The sequence below is a fragment of the Clupea harengus genome, chromosome 13, assembly GCF_900700415.2.
Source record: "Clupea harengus chromosome 13, Ch_v2.0.2, whole genome shotgun sequence".
NCBI lineage: Eukaryota > Metazoa > Chordata > Actinopteri > Clupeiformes > Clupeidae > Clupea > Clupea harengus.
This window is the reverse complement of record NC_045164.1, coordinates 18,405,202-18,425,201: the sequence shown is the minus strand read 5'-3', so window position 1 is coordinate 18,425,201 and position 20,000 is coordinate 18,405,202. Positions and strand designations below refer to the sequence as shown.

The following is a 20,000-nucleotide window of genomic DNA, read 5'->3' as shown; positions in this document are numbered from 1 at the left end:
TTAAAAACTGATCAATCCTGATCAAAGTGTGTGTGTGTGTGTGTGTGTGTAATAGTGAATAGTGAAAAACCTAGCAGTCTGAACCTGCACCTCTACAGCCACACCTTTCTCATAAATGCACAACATAGCGTTGATGTAATTCCATCATAGATCCTAAAAACACACCAACTACAGGGGCATAGAGATGTCAAAAGGCATTTGGTCACGGGCATTTCAGTGTATGCAAATGCACACAAAGCACGGGGGAACGAGCGGCCAATCACAGTTCAAAGACGTCAGATATCCGTCAAAGTGATAGGCTGAAAGTCTCTCTGGAAACAGGAAGTAAATTAATATGAATTTCGGTTTTGGTCAGGAGGCGCGTTTATAGTTGAACATGCCGAGTCCTTCCCGTTCACAAACACAGACGAAATTGTAAGTTGTTCCACATGTTTTCTTGTTCATGTGCAAGGTGGTCTTGCCCGTCTTGCTGCACGCAAAATCGTTCCCAGTTTGTTCTCGTCCTTGGTCTCCGCTTGTTACCTCTTTCCTTTTGTTGGAATGATATGAGTGCGTGTGTGTTTGTGTACGTCTGTACTAGAGGCAGTGCGTGTGAGCAGCAAACTGTGTCTTTGAAGAGTCCATTGGGTCTCATTCACATTAGCAGCTGCCGAGAAGGCACACACACCATCCAGATCAGTCCAGACTGGTAAGATCCATATACACGCACAGTCACACCATTTAGATCAGTTCACGCTGGTCACACACACACATACACAGTAGACTGTAATGGAGCTCCGCCTGGGAACGATGCTGCTTCCTCACGCCCTCACTACCCACCTGCAACACACACACACACACACACACTCCAGATTAGATCGGACCAGACCAGACTCGCAACACAGATCACTGATCATTGACCATGTGCAATGAACATAGCAAAATAGTTAACGATAGCTTACAGTAGCTGCAGTAGCGTACAGGTGCTGGGGTATGTTATTGCTAAACTCATAGTTGTGAGTGGCTTTGGTGATTTTATACTGGTACACATAGCACAGTCAGCCGTTGGTTTGAGCCGTTTCGAATTTACTGTTATCTGACCTCTGCTAGGTACTGCTGTTACACTATCCAGCACGGTCAAATTAAGTTAAAATTAACTTAGGAGAACATCAGAGAGAGGCAATCAACAGCAGGGAGATCCACTTTGAGTCCACTTTAAACACCTTTTGACTGAGTATTGTTGTGTGTGTGTGTGTGTGTGTCTGTGTGTGTAGCAGTGACTGTGTGTGTGGGTGTGTGTGTGCGGATGATCAGCAGGAGCTGTTCCCTGAGTGTGTGAGCTGTGTGACGTGGCTGAAGGCGTATTTCAGTGACCCGAACACCACACACACTCTACCCTCGCCTACCATACACCACCCCATTCTACAGGGAGGTACGTGTACACACACACACACACACACACACACACACACACACACATTCTACCCTTGCCTACCATACACCACCCGATTCTACAGGGAGGAACGTGTACACACACACACGCTCTACCCCTGCTTGTAATACACCACCCCATTCTATCAGGAGGTACCTCTTTTGACAAACACACACACACACACACTCTTTACCCCTGCTTGCAATTCAGCACCCCATTCTATAAGGAGGTACAACACACACACACACTCTACCCCTATTAAGGTCAAGAGCCTAAATCCACAAATGTAGTCCAATTACTAAATTCATTGGGATGCACTCCACAAATTTCACATTTAACCATGACGACTGCTCAAAGTTGTTAAAACAGATAGGGTAACTATGACGACAGATAGGGTTGCATTGACTGACACCAACGTTCTGACACCAACAGAGCTTCTGAGCTGCTTCATGCGCTGCCGTACTGAAACAGATGGCAGCTAGAGTGGCGCTCCTCTTTCTATACAGCTCTTGCTCGTTAGGTTCCAGGTTGGGTTTAAACTAAACATGGTCGAAACCACACAATCTCCACACAGCTGTGCTCTGATCTCATCAAACCTAAAGAACTGCCATTCTGGCGAGCTGACCTTTGACTCCTTCCTAACTGACCTTGTCCTTTCCCTCACGTTCCACGTTGCTTATGTTGTTGTGTGACTGATCAATACAGCTGAGAAATGATTGGCTGTTCAGCATGATCAAGGGATGTGATTGGCTGTTTCTGAGTGAGGGAGCACACCTCATGCATCCATTGTTCCCTTTGTGCTGACAAATTCACATTTAACGAATAAAACGTATCAAACAGATTTCTTATTGCTATCGAGGAAGTGTCTGATCATGACACACATTGCTCTAGTTTCATCGCCCAGGCCTACACCACCCCATTCAACCCTAGGGCTACCCTAACCCCCATTCAACCCTAGGGCTACCCTAACCGCCACCCCATTCTACAAGGAGTTACATGTTGTCTGTCCTAGATGATCTACTGGTGCCTGGGTAGTAATCTGCCTTAGTTGAATGATGGATAAAAGTGTTTTGTAATTCAATTAATGTAAATGCAGGGGGGTGTGTGTGTGTGTGTGTGTGTATGTGTATAGGTGCTGCAGTGATGTTTGGTTTGTCTCCCAGGCTCGTGGACAGCGTGTGTGTTGCGTACGCTGCAGAGCAGAGTGTGTGTGGGTGAGACGGTTTCGTATGCACGTCTCGCTCAACTGGCTGGAAGACCCAGAGCTGCACGAGCAGTAGGTGGAGCCATGCGTAAGAACCCAGTAAGCACACACACACACACACACACAATCTCTCTCTCTCTCTCTCTCTCACTCACTCACTCACTCACTCACTCACACACACACACACACACACACACACACACACACACACACAATCGCTCTTTCTCACACACACACACAAACACACACACACACACACTGAGTGTGTTTTTTTGTGTCCGCAGGTGCCCCTGCTGATTCCGTGCCATCGTGTGTGTTTGAGCAGTGGGGGGGCGGGGCATTACATGGGTGGCCATGGCGACCAGCTCAAACTCTGGCTGTTGGAGCATGAGCGCAATACCTCACAGTGATGCATGTACACGCACACACACATGCATGTGTTTTCACACACACTCACACCTCCCAACCCTTATGCCCACCGTTACAGAAACCAGATTCAACCACATTTGTATTGTTATGTTAAAGTATTTGATGTGGTCATGCTTAAGTTGTTTAAAAGTAGGTCATGCTTACTTTTAAACTCTGTTGAATAAATATTAATGATTTGTATGTGTTCATCTTCGTCTCTATTTGGGGTGTCACTTGGGGTGTGAGAGTTTCTAGCCCTCTTTGCTGAGTTACGGTTAGGATTAGCAGTTACTTCTATAGATCTTGGGTATATAATGAATGTTTATGAAAAGTATATAGCATAAGGTCTATATAATACAGGGTTAGGATTAGAGTTACTTCTATAGATCTTAGATAGACACAAATGTAAATTCAACTGATCCCACGAATCAGGTTACTCGATTATAATCGTGATCGTAATCGTGCTGTTCTCTCATTTATCTCTCTTCAAATTGTTCTTTAGTGCTTGCTGGCCACATCGCCATCTAGTGTCCACGGTGACACAACACTGCAGACTAAAACAGCAGCTTAAACAATCACGTGTGAGGACTTTGGAGTCAGCTTAGCTAAGCGTAACCAAACAGAATGTTATTCTTGTTTATACAACTTGTTGTTTATACAACTTTAGGTACAAGTTGCTTTATTCCGATAAATGCACCCCTCCTCCCACAAAATGCGCACAATGTGCTGCTGCGTTTCGACTCCAGGCCACAAGGTGGCACAAGCGCTGGGTTTTACAGGAAGTTGCACACAAGAGTTCATGCCAACGGAACGACTCGACGCAGGCCACAAACATAAACATCTCCGCTTTAGCTTAATGTGAAAGGAAGCGTTTATGGGGAAATTTGAAAAAGAATAAGAGTAACTACAGTTTCTAACCTAGCTACCGTATTTCCACTTCGTTAAGGTGAGTTGAACGGCAGCATTTTCAGTGCACTGACTGAAATCTTAATGGAAACTGATAGTGTTAGCCGTAGCAGCTAACAGATAAATTAACGTTACGTTACCGTTGGAGACACCGCGGCCTGTACCGTTCCCCATCCACGGGAGTATCTACTGGCAACTTCAGCTAGCCGTAACGGGGGATATTTTTCCTCAATTCCAGTTGTGAAGTAAACCTTTGAAATAATTAATGAATTTAGTTGTGTAGATATAGTTAGCTAAGCGTATATTCCTACTACGGTAACGTTAGCTATCCCAGCTGTGCTTAGCAGCTGACATATTTGAGTAGGGGGCTAAAGGCTAACAAACACTAGGTTAGCTACCTAGACATATACGTTGTAGGTAATGGTAGCTTATATTGAAAGGATGGTTAACTTGTTAGCTCACCAGTTTATTTAATGTGGTTGGAGAGGATTAAGCGGGACCGATAGCGCGAGTTAACAGTAACCCGTGTCCTGGGAGTATGTTAACGATTCATGAGAGACCTTGAATCATTAGGTTAACTGAAAAACGTTTCAGGATGTACCTGGATACAGAGTAGCTGTTGTAGTGTGCTTTCATGGCTGCCCTCTGCTTAGATGACAGTCCGTGTCCCATCACAGTCTACATATGATAGAGCTGCTTTCTGTTTATCATTACCATGCCAACAGCAATGTGCTTTAGGAACCAGGGTTGAGGGGTTCATCTGGGTTTATGTTCAGGGGGAATGTGTTTTGAGAGAGTTGTTGTTTTAGCTGCTTCACATTTGTGTCTGAGGTAGTGTTAAACGCACAGGACACATGTCCTATTAGGCTTGCTCTTGAGGACCTGTTACTGCGTGTGGATGGATGGGTTGGGGATTGGCGGGAGGGGATGGGGTGCCTTCATAATGGACACGATCAGATATTCCATAGTCATTCTTAGCATTGCTCTCTAAGTAATTTCCTTCCTGACTTTGCAACGTGCTCTCTGTGTGTGTTTGTGTGTGTCTGTGTGTGTGTGTCTGTCTCTCTCGTCTGTGTGTCTGTCTGTCTCTTTCTCTGTGTATGCGTGTGTGTGTCTCTGTCTCACTCTTTCTGTGTGTGTGTGTGTGTGTGTGTGTGTGTGTGTGTGTGTTTGTCTGTCTCTCTCTGTGGTTGTGTGTGTGTGTGTGTGTGTGCATGCGTAGATGTCAGAGGACCTGATGAAACAGCTCAACAGCTACAAGGCCCAACTGCAGCAGGTGGAGGCCGCCCTCAGCACCGACACAGAGAATGAGGATCTGCTCAAGCTACAGAAAGACCTGCAGGTACACACACACACACACACACACACACACACACACACACTGACTTAAAGAGCTGCGTGTGTGTCTGTGTTTGGGAGGTGATTGAGTTGACTAAAGACCTGCGTGTGTGTGTGTGTGTGCGCGCGCAGGAGGTGATCAAGCTGACTAAAGACCTGCATTGAGTATTGTCCTGCTAACTTTTGTGTCTGTGTGTGTGTGTGTGCAGGAGGTAATTGAGCTGACTAAAGACCTGCTCAGCTCCCAACCAGCTGAAGGAGGTTCCAGCACAAACAGCTCTGAAGCCAAGATACAGAATGTCAGCTGGAGCGTTGGGGACAAGTGCATGGCAGTGTGGAGCCAGGATGGACAGTGAGTGTGTGTGTCCGTGTGTGCGCTCACGTCTGTGAGTGTGTGTGGAGAAAGTGATGATGATCTATGATGAATGTGTGTGCTCATTTTTGTGGGTTGTCAGGTCAGCAGTGTTGGTCTTTGGATGAATCTTTTGTTCTAACTCGTGTGTGTGTGTGTGTGTGTGTGTGTGTGTGTGTGTGTGTGTGTGTGTGTGTGTGTGTGTGTGTGTGTGTGTGTGTGTGTGTGTGTGTGTGTGTGTGTGTGTGTGTGTAGGTGGTATGAGGCTGAGCTGGAGGAGGTGGATGTGGAAAACGGTACGGCGGCGGTCACCTTCGCCGGCTATGGCAACGCAGAGGTAGTGCCACTAAGCGGGCTCAAACAGCCTCACGAGGGCCACGGACCAGAGGACGAGAGCAAATCCAAGAGCAGGTTGGACACGCACGCAGACACACAAACACACGCACACACACACAGGGGTAGCACAATCAGGACGAGGAGGTTGGGGTGATTCGATTCAACTTTATTTCTACAGAGTCAAAATAACAACCATACACACAAACAGAAGATGGTATATACATGATACATGTACACTATACATAGAGACATAAGACATAATATACTTGATACATACTTCCAATTGATAGTGGATAAGATGGGAAGAAAGCATTCAAGTATTGTAGAACAGCTAGTGGGTATTCTTGGAATTACAAGGAGACCTGCACCCTGGGAAAGAAGCGGTCTTGGTGGGCAGTAGGGGACAACTAATTCCTTGAGGTAATTTGGAGCTAAGCCATTAAGGGCTTTGTATGTTAGAAAGAGTACTTTGAAAACAATTCTACTTTTTACAGAGAGGCAAGTACAGGTGAGAGATGTATATATTTTATAGTTCTAGTAAGTGTGAGCAGCAGTGTTCTGTAAGTTTGGCTTTGACAGGAGAGCATTGCAGTAATATTGTCGTGATGTAATAAAAGCATGGATTAGTTTGTCTGCATCTTAGTGGGATAAGACGCTTCTAATTTTGGCGTTTGGAGATTTTTGATACTAGTGTTGGATGTGAATGAGATGTGATCGAGTGTAAGTAGATGGCTTGATAATGTTGTTCTCAATTGTTTAGGGCCTACAAGCATAACCTCGGTTTTATCTTAATTAAGGATCAGGAAGTTGGTAGTCATCCATTCTTTTTTGTCTTTCAGATGCAATTAGTATCTCATTCATAGCTAAGGCCGTTTCAGTGCTGTGATGGGCTTTGAAGCCTGATTGGAAGTCTTCTTTGATATTGTTTTTATGTGGAAAGGAAGTGAGTTGTTTTGCTATTACTTTTATTAAGTATTTTTGACGAGAAAGGGAGGTTGGATATAGGCCTATAGTTAGCCAGGTTATCAGGATCAAGATTAGGTTTTTTGAGAGATGGTTCAATCACTGATATATTGAACGTATTCCTCATTGTTCATTACTTTAATTAGTGTCCTGTTAATTAGGGCAGTGCGTGTTTAAGTAGTTTTGTAGGGATGCGGCACGTTGATGATTTAGATGAGGAGGTCGGTGAGTTCAGGGAGGTCAGTGGCTGTGAAGGATTCAGTGCCAGGACTAAGAGCTGAGTCGAGTACGCCTGTTAGTTTTGACATCAATTCTGTTGTAGTCTTTTCAAATAGACAACAGCTGTAGAAGTGGGTTAATTCTGATGTCACGCTGAGTTCTAATTGCATGTTGAATATAACAAGATGATGATCTGATGACCCCCCCCCCCCCCCAAACTACTTGAGTTTTTCAGGAAAGGGTGACATGATTTCTAACACATACCTCATGCACGCATATTCACATAATCTCATACACACACACATTACTACACTCAAATGTACATAAAACACACACACACACACACACACACAAAATATATTAAAGCCAAGTGTGTGTTTGTGTCTGCCTGTGTTGGTAATGTGTGTGTGTGTGTGTGTGTGTGTGTGTGTGTGTGTGTGTAGGAGGGAGATGATTCAGGAGCAGAGAGAGTACAAGAAGAAGAAGGCCCAGAAGAAGGTGCAGCGGTTGAAGGAGATTGAACAGGAGCGCGAACAACAGAAGAGCAAGTGGCAGCAGTTTAACAACAAGGCCTACAACAAGAACAAGAAGGGCCAGGTTAGTCATAATGCTAGGTTACTCATACCACAATACATACACAAACACACACACACACACACACACACACATAACACAAGGTTACTCATAACACCAAATAACATGGCTGTGACAACAGGGAGTTGCCATTCAAACAGGTCATTATAGTTTGATGTACGCACTCTCCTCTCTTTTTACATAAACAAATACATTTTCATATCCTTACTCCCATCACGTCAGGCGTTTATTAAAGTGGAGTTCTGTCTGTATGTGTCTGTGTATGTGCGTGTGTGTTGCAGGTCAAGCGCAGCATCTTCGCGTCTCCCGAGAGTGTGAATGGGAAGGTCGGTGTGGGGACCTGTGGGATTGCTGACAAGCCCATGACGCAGTACCACGACACCTCTAAATACAACGTCAGGCACCTCATGCCCCAGTGATTGCGTCTGTCTGCGTGTGTGTGTGTGTGTGTGTGTGTGTGTGTGTGTGTGTGTGTGTGTGTGTGTGTGTGTGTCCCAGTGTGTTTGAGGGAGAGACTGTTGACATTTGGTTCATTGGTGCATATGTATGATAATGTGTGTGTGTGTGGATGTGCGTACACATGTGTTTACCTGTTAGTGTAATAATGACCATTTTATTTGCGCCTTAGGTGTCCTCTTCTGTTTTGGTTTTTGTATATTTACATCTGGCACAATAAATGATTTTGAAGATGAAGGACTGTCTTGTGGTTTTCCTTGCCGTGTGTTTGTTTGTGAGTGTGTTTATGTGTTTGTGAGGTGTGTTTGTTTGTGAGTGTCATTGTGTTTATGTGTGTTTGTCAGGTGTGTGTTTGTATTTATGTGTATTATTTGTGTTTATGTGTTTGTGAGTGTCCGTGTGTGTTTGTGTCGGGTCTGTCCTTGGTGTAGTGGACAGGCCTTCTGTGAGTGTGTTATAACATCATCCACCAGAACTAAAAACACAAACAAACAACCATAACCACAACATTTACTTTATTTCACACTGACACTGGGAAGGGCAATTGCTCTGTCTGCCTTAACCCTTAACCTTTAACTCTTAGCCCTTAGCTTAGTTGGGGCTAAAGGCGAGGACTGACACCAACCCTAGGCTCTTCTCGACACCTGTACACACCTTTTCTACTGGTAATAGTCTTAACGATCAGTCCCATTCAAATGTGTACCAATATAACAGCACATTTAAAGATTATGTAAAGCTATTACATAAAATCCTTATTGAATGTCATCTGGTGGCTGATTATATACGTATTATGACCAAGTAGCATGTTTTATAGATAATGTCATGGCTTTGAATCCTCAGGTAGTAGCAATGTTTTGGCAATGCACACTAAAGCAACTGACCTTTACCTTCAGGCACATTATTGGGTCAATTGGTTAAGACATTTTGACAAGGCTATCCGGCATGTTACGGCATGCCAGCTACTTTAACTAACAACACCCCTGAAACTCCAAAACCACCAAATTACTAAGGCTATTAATATACAGACTATACGGCCAAGACTATTACTATTTGGGATAAAGAAATGTGAAACTCTGACTTTAATCAAGTATGTATGTGTGTTAATCATTTGCCTTTGTGAGCTGAAACGTTTCTGCCTCTGTTCTTAAATGCTGACGTTTCTAACTCTGTGTATGTGCTTACAAGTGTACCTTCTGTGTGTGTGTGTGTGTGTGTGTGTTTGTAAGCGATGGCTGATAGAAAGAACTAATAGTCCTTCTTTTCTGCCTTGTTGATGCATTACATTGCAAAAAGCATAGTAAGATAACCTCGGACGTGAGAGACCCACCACGTGGTTATCCCTGCTGACAAAGTGTTTTGGTGTCAGAGAATGCTAACATTTTCTATATAAACCTTGTGCAATGTTTGTGAAATTGCTTCTCTGTCTGCTGCAGTCTGGGGAGTGAGCCCGGACTTTCTCTCTCTCTCTCTCTGAGAGTGGGCCCCTGCCTCTCTCTGACCTCACCTGAATGAGCCCGACAAGCTTGTTGTTGTTGTTGAATAAATATACTTTTATTATGAATAAATATACTCCGGAGTCCTCAGGTAACTTGAGTGAATTATTTACCTAACAATGTTGGGGACTGAGTCACCTGGCTTCTTAAGCCCCACTGCTGTGTCATCAGCACCTCTGGTTTAACCTACAGCTTAGGTTTAGGTTGATTTAATTTGGTGTGTAATTACAAAATCTCACAACGGCCACTAGAGATCGCTGTTTTGTGCGTTTCAGTTTTACTAGCACGCCTGCCTCCCACGTCTGAGGTTGTTGGTTCGAGTCCAATGTGGCACTTTGCTGTCAACTCAACGCAGGTTATTAATTCGAATTTATATAGTACACTAAGAGTTTTTATATACTTTATTTAATTTATATAGTACGCTAAGAGTGTGTATATTTACTGTATTCATTTCTATGGTACGCTAAGAGTGTATATATATATACTTTATTTAATTGATATACTACGCTAAGAGTGTATATATACTTTTTTGTAACTGTGTAGTTCAAAATAAAGAGTAAACATCCAAGAACACACAATGAGTATTGTAGCATTTTACAGTATAAGCATAGCTCAACCCTCTAGCCTATCAGTGCTAATTGCTATTCTGTAATCTAGCTACATCTTTCTCTCTCTCTCTCTCTCTGTCCCACACTCTCACTTATTCACTAACACACACATGGACATCACACCGTTTTTGTAACACGAATATTGTGTTACAAAATAGCTGAAACCCAGCTCAGTCACATCCAATCCCTACTAGCATCATTACGGATACCCAGCCTTCTACTAAAACAGTATTATTTTTACTATACTCCAGCTCCACTAAACCAAAACTAAACACATTATTAACCACAAACTAAACTAATTTAATGTCAGTATTAACCCCAAACAAAACCAGTATTATTCAGAGTGCATTCAGATAGTATTTAGACCCTTCACTGTTTTGCTAACATCGCTTAAATGAATACAAACCAAGCTATGAGGTTGAAGGAACTGCCTGCAGAGCTCAGAGACAGGATTGTGTCGAGGCACAGATCTGGGGAAGGAACACAGTGGCCTCCAAAATTAGGAACAACCAGCACTCTTCCTAGAGCCTGGCCGCCCATCCAAACTGAGCAATCGGGGGAGAAGAGCCTTGGTAAGAGAGGTGACCAAGAACCTGATGGTCACTTTGCCTGAGCTTCGGAGGTCCTGTATGGAGATGAGAGAAACTTCCAGAAGGACAACCATGACTGCAACACTCCACCGATTCTGGGCATTATGGCAGAGTGGCCAGACGGAAGGACTCTCAGATTGTGAGAAAAATGATTCTCTACCCTGATGAAACCAAGATTGACCTGTTTTGGCCTCAATTCTAGGAATCGTGTGGAGAAACCAGGCACTGCTCATCACCTGCCCAATACCATCCCAACCGTGAAGCATGGTGAGGGGCAGCATCATGCTGTTGGTATTGTTTTTCAGCTCCAGGGACTGGGCGACTGGTCAGGGTTGAGGGAAAACTGAACAGAGCAAAGTGCAGAGATATCCTTCAGGAAAACCTGGACCTGAGTGCTCAGGACCTCCGACTGGGCCGGGGTTCACCTTCCAACAGGACAATGACCCTACACACACAGCCAGGACAGGGCAGCAGTGAATCAAGGGCAACTCTGTGAATGTCCTAGAGTGGCCAGGGTGACTTAGGGGCAACTCTGTGAATGTCCTTGAGTGGCCAGGCTGACTTAGGGGCAACTCTGTGAATGTCCTTGAGTGGCCAGGCTGACTTAGGGGCAACTCTGTAAATGTCCTAGAGTGGCCAGGGTGGCTAAGGTAGGGTGACCAGACGTCCTCTTTTCCCCGGACATGTCCTCTTTTCGAGACCTAAAAAATGCGTCCGGCAGGGATTCCAAAAACGTCCGGGATTTTGCTTCGTCGGATATTTGTGTTTCTCTGGCTCTTTCACAAACTAGTTATTACACCCTTACACGTTTTGGAAATGGTATCTCCCTTACGTTCCACCTTCTTGCGCGAGCTCTGACTGTAGAAAGAACAGTCATTGGTCGACCGATCTCAGTGTTGCCAGATACACAATAATTATCCTCCAAATACGACCATTTTGAGCCTTTGGTACGATACTTAACCATTTCCAATCTGGCAACACTGAGCACCTTGCCGCCTCCTCCACTAGTTGCATTGTTTACAGCACATGACATCTGCAGCCATGCCGAAACGTAAATGTAAGTTCACGGACGAACTAAAAAAAAAATACCCATGTTTTCGCCTCGGCCGTGATGCTTTGGAAGCTGAGTGCATGACATGCAGAGCAGGCACTTACGTGTCAGTGGCAAATAAAGGTGGCAGCGATTTGGAAGCTCACGTGCACTCTGCAAAACACAAAACTGCAGCAAGAGGAGAGAGCTCATCGAGTAAAGTGACAGACTTTTTTTGTGAGTAAAACAGACACTTCTGTTACGGATGCAGAGGGTACCCTTGCTTTTCATACAATAAAGCATCACAACAGCTACAGATCAATGGACTGCACATCTGGTTTGCTAAGAAAGATTTTCCCAGATTCGGTGACCGCTCAAAAAATCTCAAGTGCTGAAGGGGATTCTGTGCACCCAGTACAATGTCAAACACATGACCTGCAAGGACTTTCATACCTACTTGGGAAAGATTCAGTCTTCAGAGAAATATGCCCAACCACATGAGGAGGACTGAAAAGTTTCTTAATTTTCTTATTTAATATGTGGCCATATAAAGAATTTATTATTTATAATTTTGTATTTGTTATCATTATTGCTTTAATATATGAGGAGGACTGAAAAGTGCCTTAATTTTCTTATTTGAATATCTGGCTATATAAAGTATTTATTATTTCGAATTTTTTATTTGTTATCATTATTGCTTTAATATATGGACAAGACACATTAAAGAAGCGCTGGACTAAATGCCACAAAAAATATTTGTTTTACATTTGCACTTTGCAGTTTTGTTAAAGTTCAATAAATAGATGTTCATATAGTCATTTGTGTCATTTTTGTCATTTCATTTGTGACATTTGTATGCATTCACATGGTCATGGTGCGGCATGCTATACACTACCCGCCCCCCCCTCCGTCACGCCCCCTGCCACGCCCCCCCCCCCCCCCCCCCCCCCCCCCCCGCGCGACGAAGTGTCCTCTTTTTCACAAACTCAAATCTGGTCACCCTAGCTAAGGGGCAACGCTGTGAATGTCCTTGAGTGGCCAGGGTGACTAAGGGGCAACGCTGTGAATGTCCTTGAGTGGCCAGGGTGACTAAGGGGCAACGCTGTGAATGTCCTTGAGTGGCCAGGGTGACTAAGGGGCAACGCTGTGAATGTCCTTGAGTGGCCAGGCTGACTTAGGGGCAACTCGGTGAATGTCCTTGAGTGGCCAGGCTGACTTAGGGGCAACTCTGTGAATGTCCTTGAGTGGCCAGGCTGACTTAGGGGCAACTCTGTGAATGTCCTTGAGTGGCCAGGCTGACTTAGGGGCAACTCTGTAAATGTCCTACAGTGACCAGGGTGGCTCAGGGGCAACTCTGTAAATGTCCTAGAGTGGCCAGGGTGGCTCAGGGGCAACTCTGTAAATGTCCTAGAGTGGCCCAGCCAAAGCTCTGACTGGAAACCAATCGAACATCTCTGGAGAGACCAGAAAATGGCTGTTCACGGACAATACCCATCCAACCTGACAGCGCTTGAGAGGATCTGCAAAGAGTGGCAGAAAATCTCCCAATCCAGGTGTGCTAGGTTTGTTGTGTCACACTCAAGAAGACTTGAGGCTGTAATGGCTGTGAAAGGTGCTTTGACTAAGTACTGAGTAAAGGGTTTGAATACTTATGCCAATGTGATGGGTCTGAATACACTGAATGCGCTCTAAATCCACCCAACATCAGTATTACCCCTCTCTGCGATTCACACACACTCATCACTCAAACATATCTTACACATAAAGGTGTGCTAGAGAAGGTGATGTTAAAATAACATAGATTTGTGTCTTCCATAACGACCTATGACTACGGGCATATGTAAGTAGGATTGCTTGTTTTTTTGTTGTGTGTGTGTGTGTAGGATTGAGTGTGTGGAGGGGATGGGGTCTGTTAGATTGCTTGTTTGTAAGTGTGTGTGTGTGTGTTTTGGGCGGGATGGTCTGATTCTTCACAATGTTAAGAGTTTGTTTCTGATTTCCTGTTAGCCATCTCCCCCTTTCTTCTTGTTCCTCCTGAAGAAGGACGGGGTGCGGAACTTCTTCTTCTTCTTGGATGCTTCAGGTTGGTTGGCAGTGGGTGGGGTGGCATTGGGGGTGTGGCAGTGGGGGTGGTGGCAGTGAGGGGGGTGGCAGAGGGGGGTGTTGGGGATGTGGCAGAGGGGGGTGTTGGGGATGTGGCAGTGGGGGCGTCGGGTGCCAGCTGGTCACTCTCTGGGGGCTGTAGTGTTGGCTCGGCGATGGTGACTTCCAGGTCCATGGTGACGCTGAGGTTTGCGATGCACTCACTAAGGTCATGTTCAAGGTCTGCAAGAGGTGGTGTTCCCTCTACAACACAATACACACAATAAATACAACATCTGTAGAGGTACTAGACAAATCTGTTCTATCTCAGTGACACTTACACACACAATCACTGAGTCCCACATGCAAAAGTACTACGTGTTGCATTTACAAAAGAATATTAATAAGCTGAGCTAAAGGCTAAAACACCCAAACAAAATAATATGAAATATTAATTAGCTGAGTAAAAAGCTAAGCACCCAAACAAAAGAATATTGAATATTAATCAGCTGAGTTAAAAGCTAAACACCCAAACAAAAGAATATTAAATATTAATCAGCTAAGCTAAAGCACAGCAGAACAATTCATTACAAAACAGGATATTAGAGTCAGTTAAGGGGTTTTCTAGGAAATCTTCAAGGTTAGAAACTAAGGGGTTAAAATGACCTTCTCATGGATGATGGGTGAATGCAGTGCCGTGGAGACCTTCTCATGGATGATGGGTGAATGCAGTGGAGACCTGCTCATGGATGATGGGTGAATGCAGTGCCGTGGAGACCTTCTCATGGATGATGGGTGAATGCAGTGCCGTGGAGACCTTCTCATGGATGATGGGTGAATGCAGTGCCGTGGAGACCTTCTCATGGATGAGGGGTGAATGCAGTGGAGACCTTCTCATGGATGATGGGTGAATGCAGTGCCGTGGAGACCTTCTCATGGATGAGGGGTGAATGCAGTGGAGACCTTCTCATGGATGAGGGGTGAATGCAGTGGAGACCTTCTCATGGATGATGGGTGAATGCAGTGGAGACCTTCTCATGGATGATGGGTGAATGCAGTGGAGACCTTCTCATGGATGATGGGTGAATGCAGCGCCGTGGAGACCTGCCATTGTACGGCCAGTGTTAAGTACTGCAGAATAAAGTATCAGTGTGGAAATATGTGTTCAGTTGTCTGTCGACTCTCTGAGCTAATCGGCTATTCAAGAGCTCCTGCTAACTAGCCACGCGCTGCTATCTCTCTCCACCTACATCAACCACGTTACAGGGTGTGACTGTGTGTGTGTGGTATGTAATCTGTAGGGTTACAGGGTGTGTGTGTAAAAGAGCCAGTCACAGAGAGGTGTGTGTCTTACTGTAAGCAAGTATAAAGAACAGGTGTGTGTGTGTCTTACCCTCTTTCACAGGGCTATAGAGTGGAGAGAGAGAGAGAGAGAGAGAGAGAGAGACAGGTGTGTGTGTGTGTCTTGCCGCCCTTCACAGGGCTATAGAGTGGAGAGAGAGAGAGAGACAGGTGTGTGTGTGTCTTGCCGCCCCTCACAGGGCTATAGAGTGGAGAGAGAGAGAGAGAGACAGACAGGTGTGTGTGTGTGTCTTACCCTCTTTCACAGGGCTATAGAGTGGAGAGAGAGAGAGAGACAGGGTTGACCCTTCAAATGTGCTGATCTCTTCTGCTTCAGTTGCATCATCGCCATCTACACAGCAGACAGCACAATCACTGAGTGTGTGTGTGTGTGTGTACATACAGTTGCATCATCACCATCTACACAGCAGACAGCACAATCACTGAGTGTGTGTGAGTGTGTGTGAGTGTGTGTTTTTGCTTCTACCTTGCTGACTTTGATGCTGCTCTACTAGGCTTTTGTATTCTTCCAGGTCAGCTTCTGATTGGCTGAAGGGGTTTGGTGGGAGGGGTTCGTCCAGCTCATCCTCATAAATGAAAGCCTTTGGGGAAACAGCATGTCACCTAGGCAATGTGACATCACTGACCTGTACCCCATATCTCTATAGTAACATGACAACACTGACCTGTACCCCATATCTCTATAGTAACATGACACCACTGACCTGTACCCCATATCACTATAGTAACATGACAATATTGACCTGTATCCCATATTACATGACATCACGGACCTATACACACCATTACAGACATGTGATGACTGGGGTTGGTTCTGAATAATGACCCGGGTAACTCACCGGTCCTGGTTTCTGGTCAGGCGGCACTCCAGCCAGCAGCTGGGATTGGGGTCCTGCTGTCATAACCTCAACCCAGTGCTGCTCTCGGATCTAAACACACATACATCAGCACACACACACACACACACACACACACACACACACACACAGACATCAGCACACACACACACATAGGCACACACACACACACACACACACACACACACACTCATCCTGTTACTGTCATTCTATAACTGCAAACAGACTATCATCCTGTTACTGTAACAGTCAGAATCTAGTAAATGTGGTATTACTGCAATGCCAAACAGTGCCATAAGGTGATGCCTTTGTTTTGTTGTGATGTACTGCTGACGTCCACAAGAGAGAGAATTCCCCTTAGTGTGTGTGTGTGTGTGTGCCGATGTCTGTGTGTGTGTGTGTATGCGTGTGTGTGTGTGTGCGTGTGTCGCTGCTCACCTTGGTCCTGATCTGAAGAACCTCAGAGGGGTTGGTGTTCAGGGGCACAAACTGGTTGGGGTGGATGATGCGGATGGGGGTGCCTCTGCAGCTGCTGGAGTCCTCAGCTCTCTTCCACTGCCAGGACACACACACACACCCACCAGCATACACACAAACAAACACACATCAGCATATGCACACACACACACACACATATCATATCATATCATATTTTAATGGCACACACGACACACTGGAACACACACGTGCATATATGGAGGCGACACAGGACACACACACACACACACACGCAGGTAAGCCTGAGGTCGCGGTGAATTTATTTTCTGCTTTTTCCCATCCTGGACTGTCCTTCCTCAAGGACCCCCCAGGAGCAGTGGGCAGCTTGTAGCGCCCGGGGACCAAGTGAAGTGAACTGTCCATCTTTGGTCAGGGATGGACATGTGTTCTGTTGTTTTGCATGTTTTTTCTGTTGGGGTTCTTAGTGGAGGAAACCCCTTGTGGACACGGGGAGAACATGCAAACTCCACACAGATAGGCCCGGGAGATAGCCCACTTGAGCACTGTGCACTCTGGGGAGGACCTGCCCCCCAGAGCCAACAGCGCCCCATGTGGGAATCGAACCCATGACCTTCTTGCTGTGAGGCGGCAGTGCAAGCAGTGCAAGCAACTGAGCCACCGTGCCCCGTGCCCCGTGCACACTGGCACACATACACATTTCTGGGTGGTAGACTACCGTGGTGCGAGATGTCTGTGGCACAGTAAGCTTCAGGTAGCTGTTGGGTGAGGTGAGCCACAGCGTTCTGTCTTGTTGCTGTCGATCCAATCCCTCAACTGGTCTCCATGGAAACACCGCCTCGATGTCGGGCCCCCTGGAGGTTACGGCGGCGGGGATCTCCACTGCACTTCGGCTCCGGGGCAACTCCTTGACCACAGGGTGCCGGTAGGTGTAGCCTGTCCGGTAACCCTAGCAACATGGAGTGGCCATCAGAACTTGGTCATATCAGGTCATGTCTATTCCACTGTAACTAAAGTAACTAGGCAAACATTCATCTTTGTTCTCCTGATCACATAGGGCCCTGATGTCATTGATGAGCAAGCGTATTTCTAGGGCTATCGTGTGGTGTGTTGATGCAGAAAAGTAATCCATGCATTTATTACTTTGACTACTGCAATGCTCTCCTGTCTGGATGAAGCAACGAATTCATAAAGAGCCTCCAGCTAACACAGAATGCTGCTGCTCAACAGCACAGTTGGCTAACAATCTAACTACTGAGCGGCATGCAAAAACCTTCCAAACAACCGCACAGTTGGCTATGGTAACATCCTCTCTGGTCTGATTGGGTAAATGTGGAGCCTGAGGGTTGTTATGGTAACATACCAGGCTGTCGAGCATTCTCATGAGGGACTCAAATTCCGCCTCTCCCGTCCTCCAGCTGACCTGCCCGTCTGGCTCGCACAAAGAGGTGTGTGTGTCTGAGGGTGTGTGTGTGTGTGTGTCTGAGGGTGTGTGTGTGTCTGAGAGTGCTTTATATTTATTTCTGTCCAGTAGCAGTAGCTTGTCCACTCCACCAGCACTGGATAAGGCATTCACCTGCCAATTTACACACACACACACACACGCACACACACACACACACACACACACACACACACACAGAGAGAGACACACGTGTACAGTTTGTTTAGTTGTGAGTGTGAAAAGTAAGGTGTAGGAGAGCAAAAAGCTGCTCTCAGAAAAGGGACATTTTGGAATAATGGATCAGTGGGGGAGTTAGTGGTCCTGATGAAACAGAATGGACCAGTGGGGGAGTTAGTGGTCCTGATGAGACAGAATGGATCAGTGGGGGAGTTACTGGTCCTGATGAAACAGAATGAACCAGTGGGGGAGTTAGTGGTCCTGATGAAACAGAATGGATCAGTGGGGGAGTTACTGGTCCTGATGAAACAGAATGGACCAGTGGGGGAGTTAGTGGTCCTGATGAGACAGAATGGACCAGTGGGGGAGTTACTGGTCCTGATGAAACAGAATGAACCAGTGGGGGAGTTAGTGGTCCTGATGAGACAGAATGAACCAGTGGGGGAGTTAGTGGTCCTGATGAGACAGAATGAACCAGTGGGGGAGTTAGTGGGCCTGATGAAACAGAATGGATCAGTGGGGGAGTTAGTGGTCCTGATGAGACAGAATGAACCAGTGGGGGAGTTAGTGGTCCTGATGAGACAGAATGGATCAGTGGGGGAGTTAGTGGTCCTGATGAGACAGAATGGATCAGTGGGGGAGTTAGTGGGCCTGATGAAACAGAATGGATCAGTGGACATACAAACACACAGAACATAACTTAGGGGTTATTAGGGCTAGGGTCAAGGTCAGGGTCAAGGATAGGGTCAGGGTCAGGGCTAGGGCTAGGGCTAGGGCTAGGGCTAGGGTCAGGGTCAGGGATAGGGTCAGGGCTAGGGCTAGGGTTAGGGTCAAGGTCAAGGTCAGGGTCAGGGTCAGGGTCAGGGTCAGGGTCAGGGCTAGGGCTAGGGCTAGGGCTAGGGCTAGGGCTAGGGTTAGGGTTAGGGTCAGGGTCAGGGTCAGGGTCAGGGTCAGGGTACTTGTACAGAGGTATGTCATGTTATGTTATGTTATATTATGTTTGCTATGTTATGCTATGGTAGGTTGTTGTGCGGTGCCTTGTCCTAAGAATTTCAGTGCCCAGTCTGACCCTGTGTCATTCTGTGCATCTGACAATAAAAAAGACTTGTAAGGGTCAGGGTCAGGGTCAGGGATCTTACCTGAATCTCACAGGCTTGCTGGCAGTGGTAGATGTTATGGAAGGCCTCCTCCAGGGTCTCCCCCAATGCCAAAACACCATGACCTCCCAGCACCAACACCTAACTCACACACACCACATTTTCTTAGAACTGCCCATGGTAATTCAACACCTAACCCACACACACACCACATTTTCTTAGAACTGCCCATGGTAATGCAACACCTAACCCACACACACCACATTTTCTTACAACTGGCCATGGTAAGATTTCATTATGGTGCTACTAGTCCAACATTGTGCTTCCATGTCAGTGGTGCCGTTTGTGTGTGTGTGTGTGTTTATTTATGTGTGTGTACATTGGTCAGTGGTGCCGTTTGTGTGGTGATTAGTGTGTGTGTGTGTGTGTGTGGGTGTTTATGTACTGTGTGTGTGAGTGTAAGTGTAAGTGCGTGTGTTTATTTATGTACTGTGTGCCATGATGCTCTTACCTGTTTAGAATGAAAACAGTGTTTTACATAAACACACATTAGTACTTAGGAATACACACACACACACACACACACACACACACACACACACACACACACATAAACA

At 45.9% G+C, this 20,000-nt stretch overlaps 3 protein-coding genes across 3 annotated transcripts in view; 2 read left to right on the top strand and 1 right to left on the bottom strand.

Annotated features, from left to right (window-relative positions):
* The first annotated feature begins 301 nt into the window (after positions 1-301).
* On the top strand, positions 302-3,224 carry mgmt (O-6-methylguanine-DNA methyltransferase). Its single transcript, XM_042709594.1, has 5 exons — positions 302-414; positions 581-688; positions 1,254-1,411; positions 2,575-2,714; positions 2,900-3,224. The coding sequence occupies exons 1-5, from the start codon at positions 377-379 to the stop codon at positions 3,023-3,025; spliced, it is 570 nt and encodes a 189-aa protein (XP_042565528.1). The 5' UTR covers positions 302-376; the 3' UTR covers positions 3,026-3,224.
* A 567-nt stretch (positions 3,225-3,791) lies between these two features.
* Positions 3,792-8,424, top strand: smndc1 (survival motor neuron domain containing 1). The gene is made up of 6 exons (XM_012839304.3): positions 3,792-3,969; positions 5,152-5,271; positions 5,477-5,619; positions 5,875-6,030; positions 7,581-7,734; positions 8,013-8,424. The coding sequence occupies exons 2-6, from the start codon at positions 5,152-5,154 to the stop codon at positions 8,148-8,150; spliced, it is 711 nt and encodes a 236-aa protein (XP_012694758.1). The 5' UTR covers positions 3,792-3,969; the 3' UTR covers positions 8,151-8,424.
* Positions 8,425-13,836: 5,412 nt separating this feature from the next.
* The window catches only part of add3b (adducin 3 (gamma) b), a 13,348-nt gene continuing 7,184 nt past the window's right edge, over positions 13,837-20,000 (bottom strand). The window contains exons 8-15 of the mRNA XM_031579359.2: positions 19,426-19,524; positions 18,029-18,241; positions 17,384-17,614; positions 16,648-16,764; positions 16,192-16,281; positions 15,819-15,933; positions 15,588-15,683; positions 13,837-14,254 (exon numbers count right to left, since the gene is read on the bottom strand). Coding sequence (XP_031435219.1) covers positions 13,887-14,254; positions 15,588-15,683; positions 15,819-15,933; positions 16,192-16,281; positions 16,648-16,764; positions 17,384-17,614; positions 18,029-18,241; positions 19,426-19,524 — 1,329 coding nt within the window. The 3' untranslated portion in view covers positions 13,837-13,886. The remainder of the gene's footprint in view (positions 14,255-15,587; positions 15,684-15,818; positions 15,934-16,191; positions 16,282-16,647; positions 16,765-17,383; positions 17,615-18,028; positions 18,242-19,425; positions 19,525-20,000) is intronic.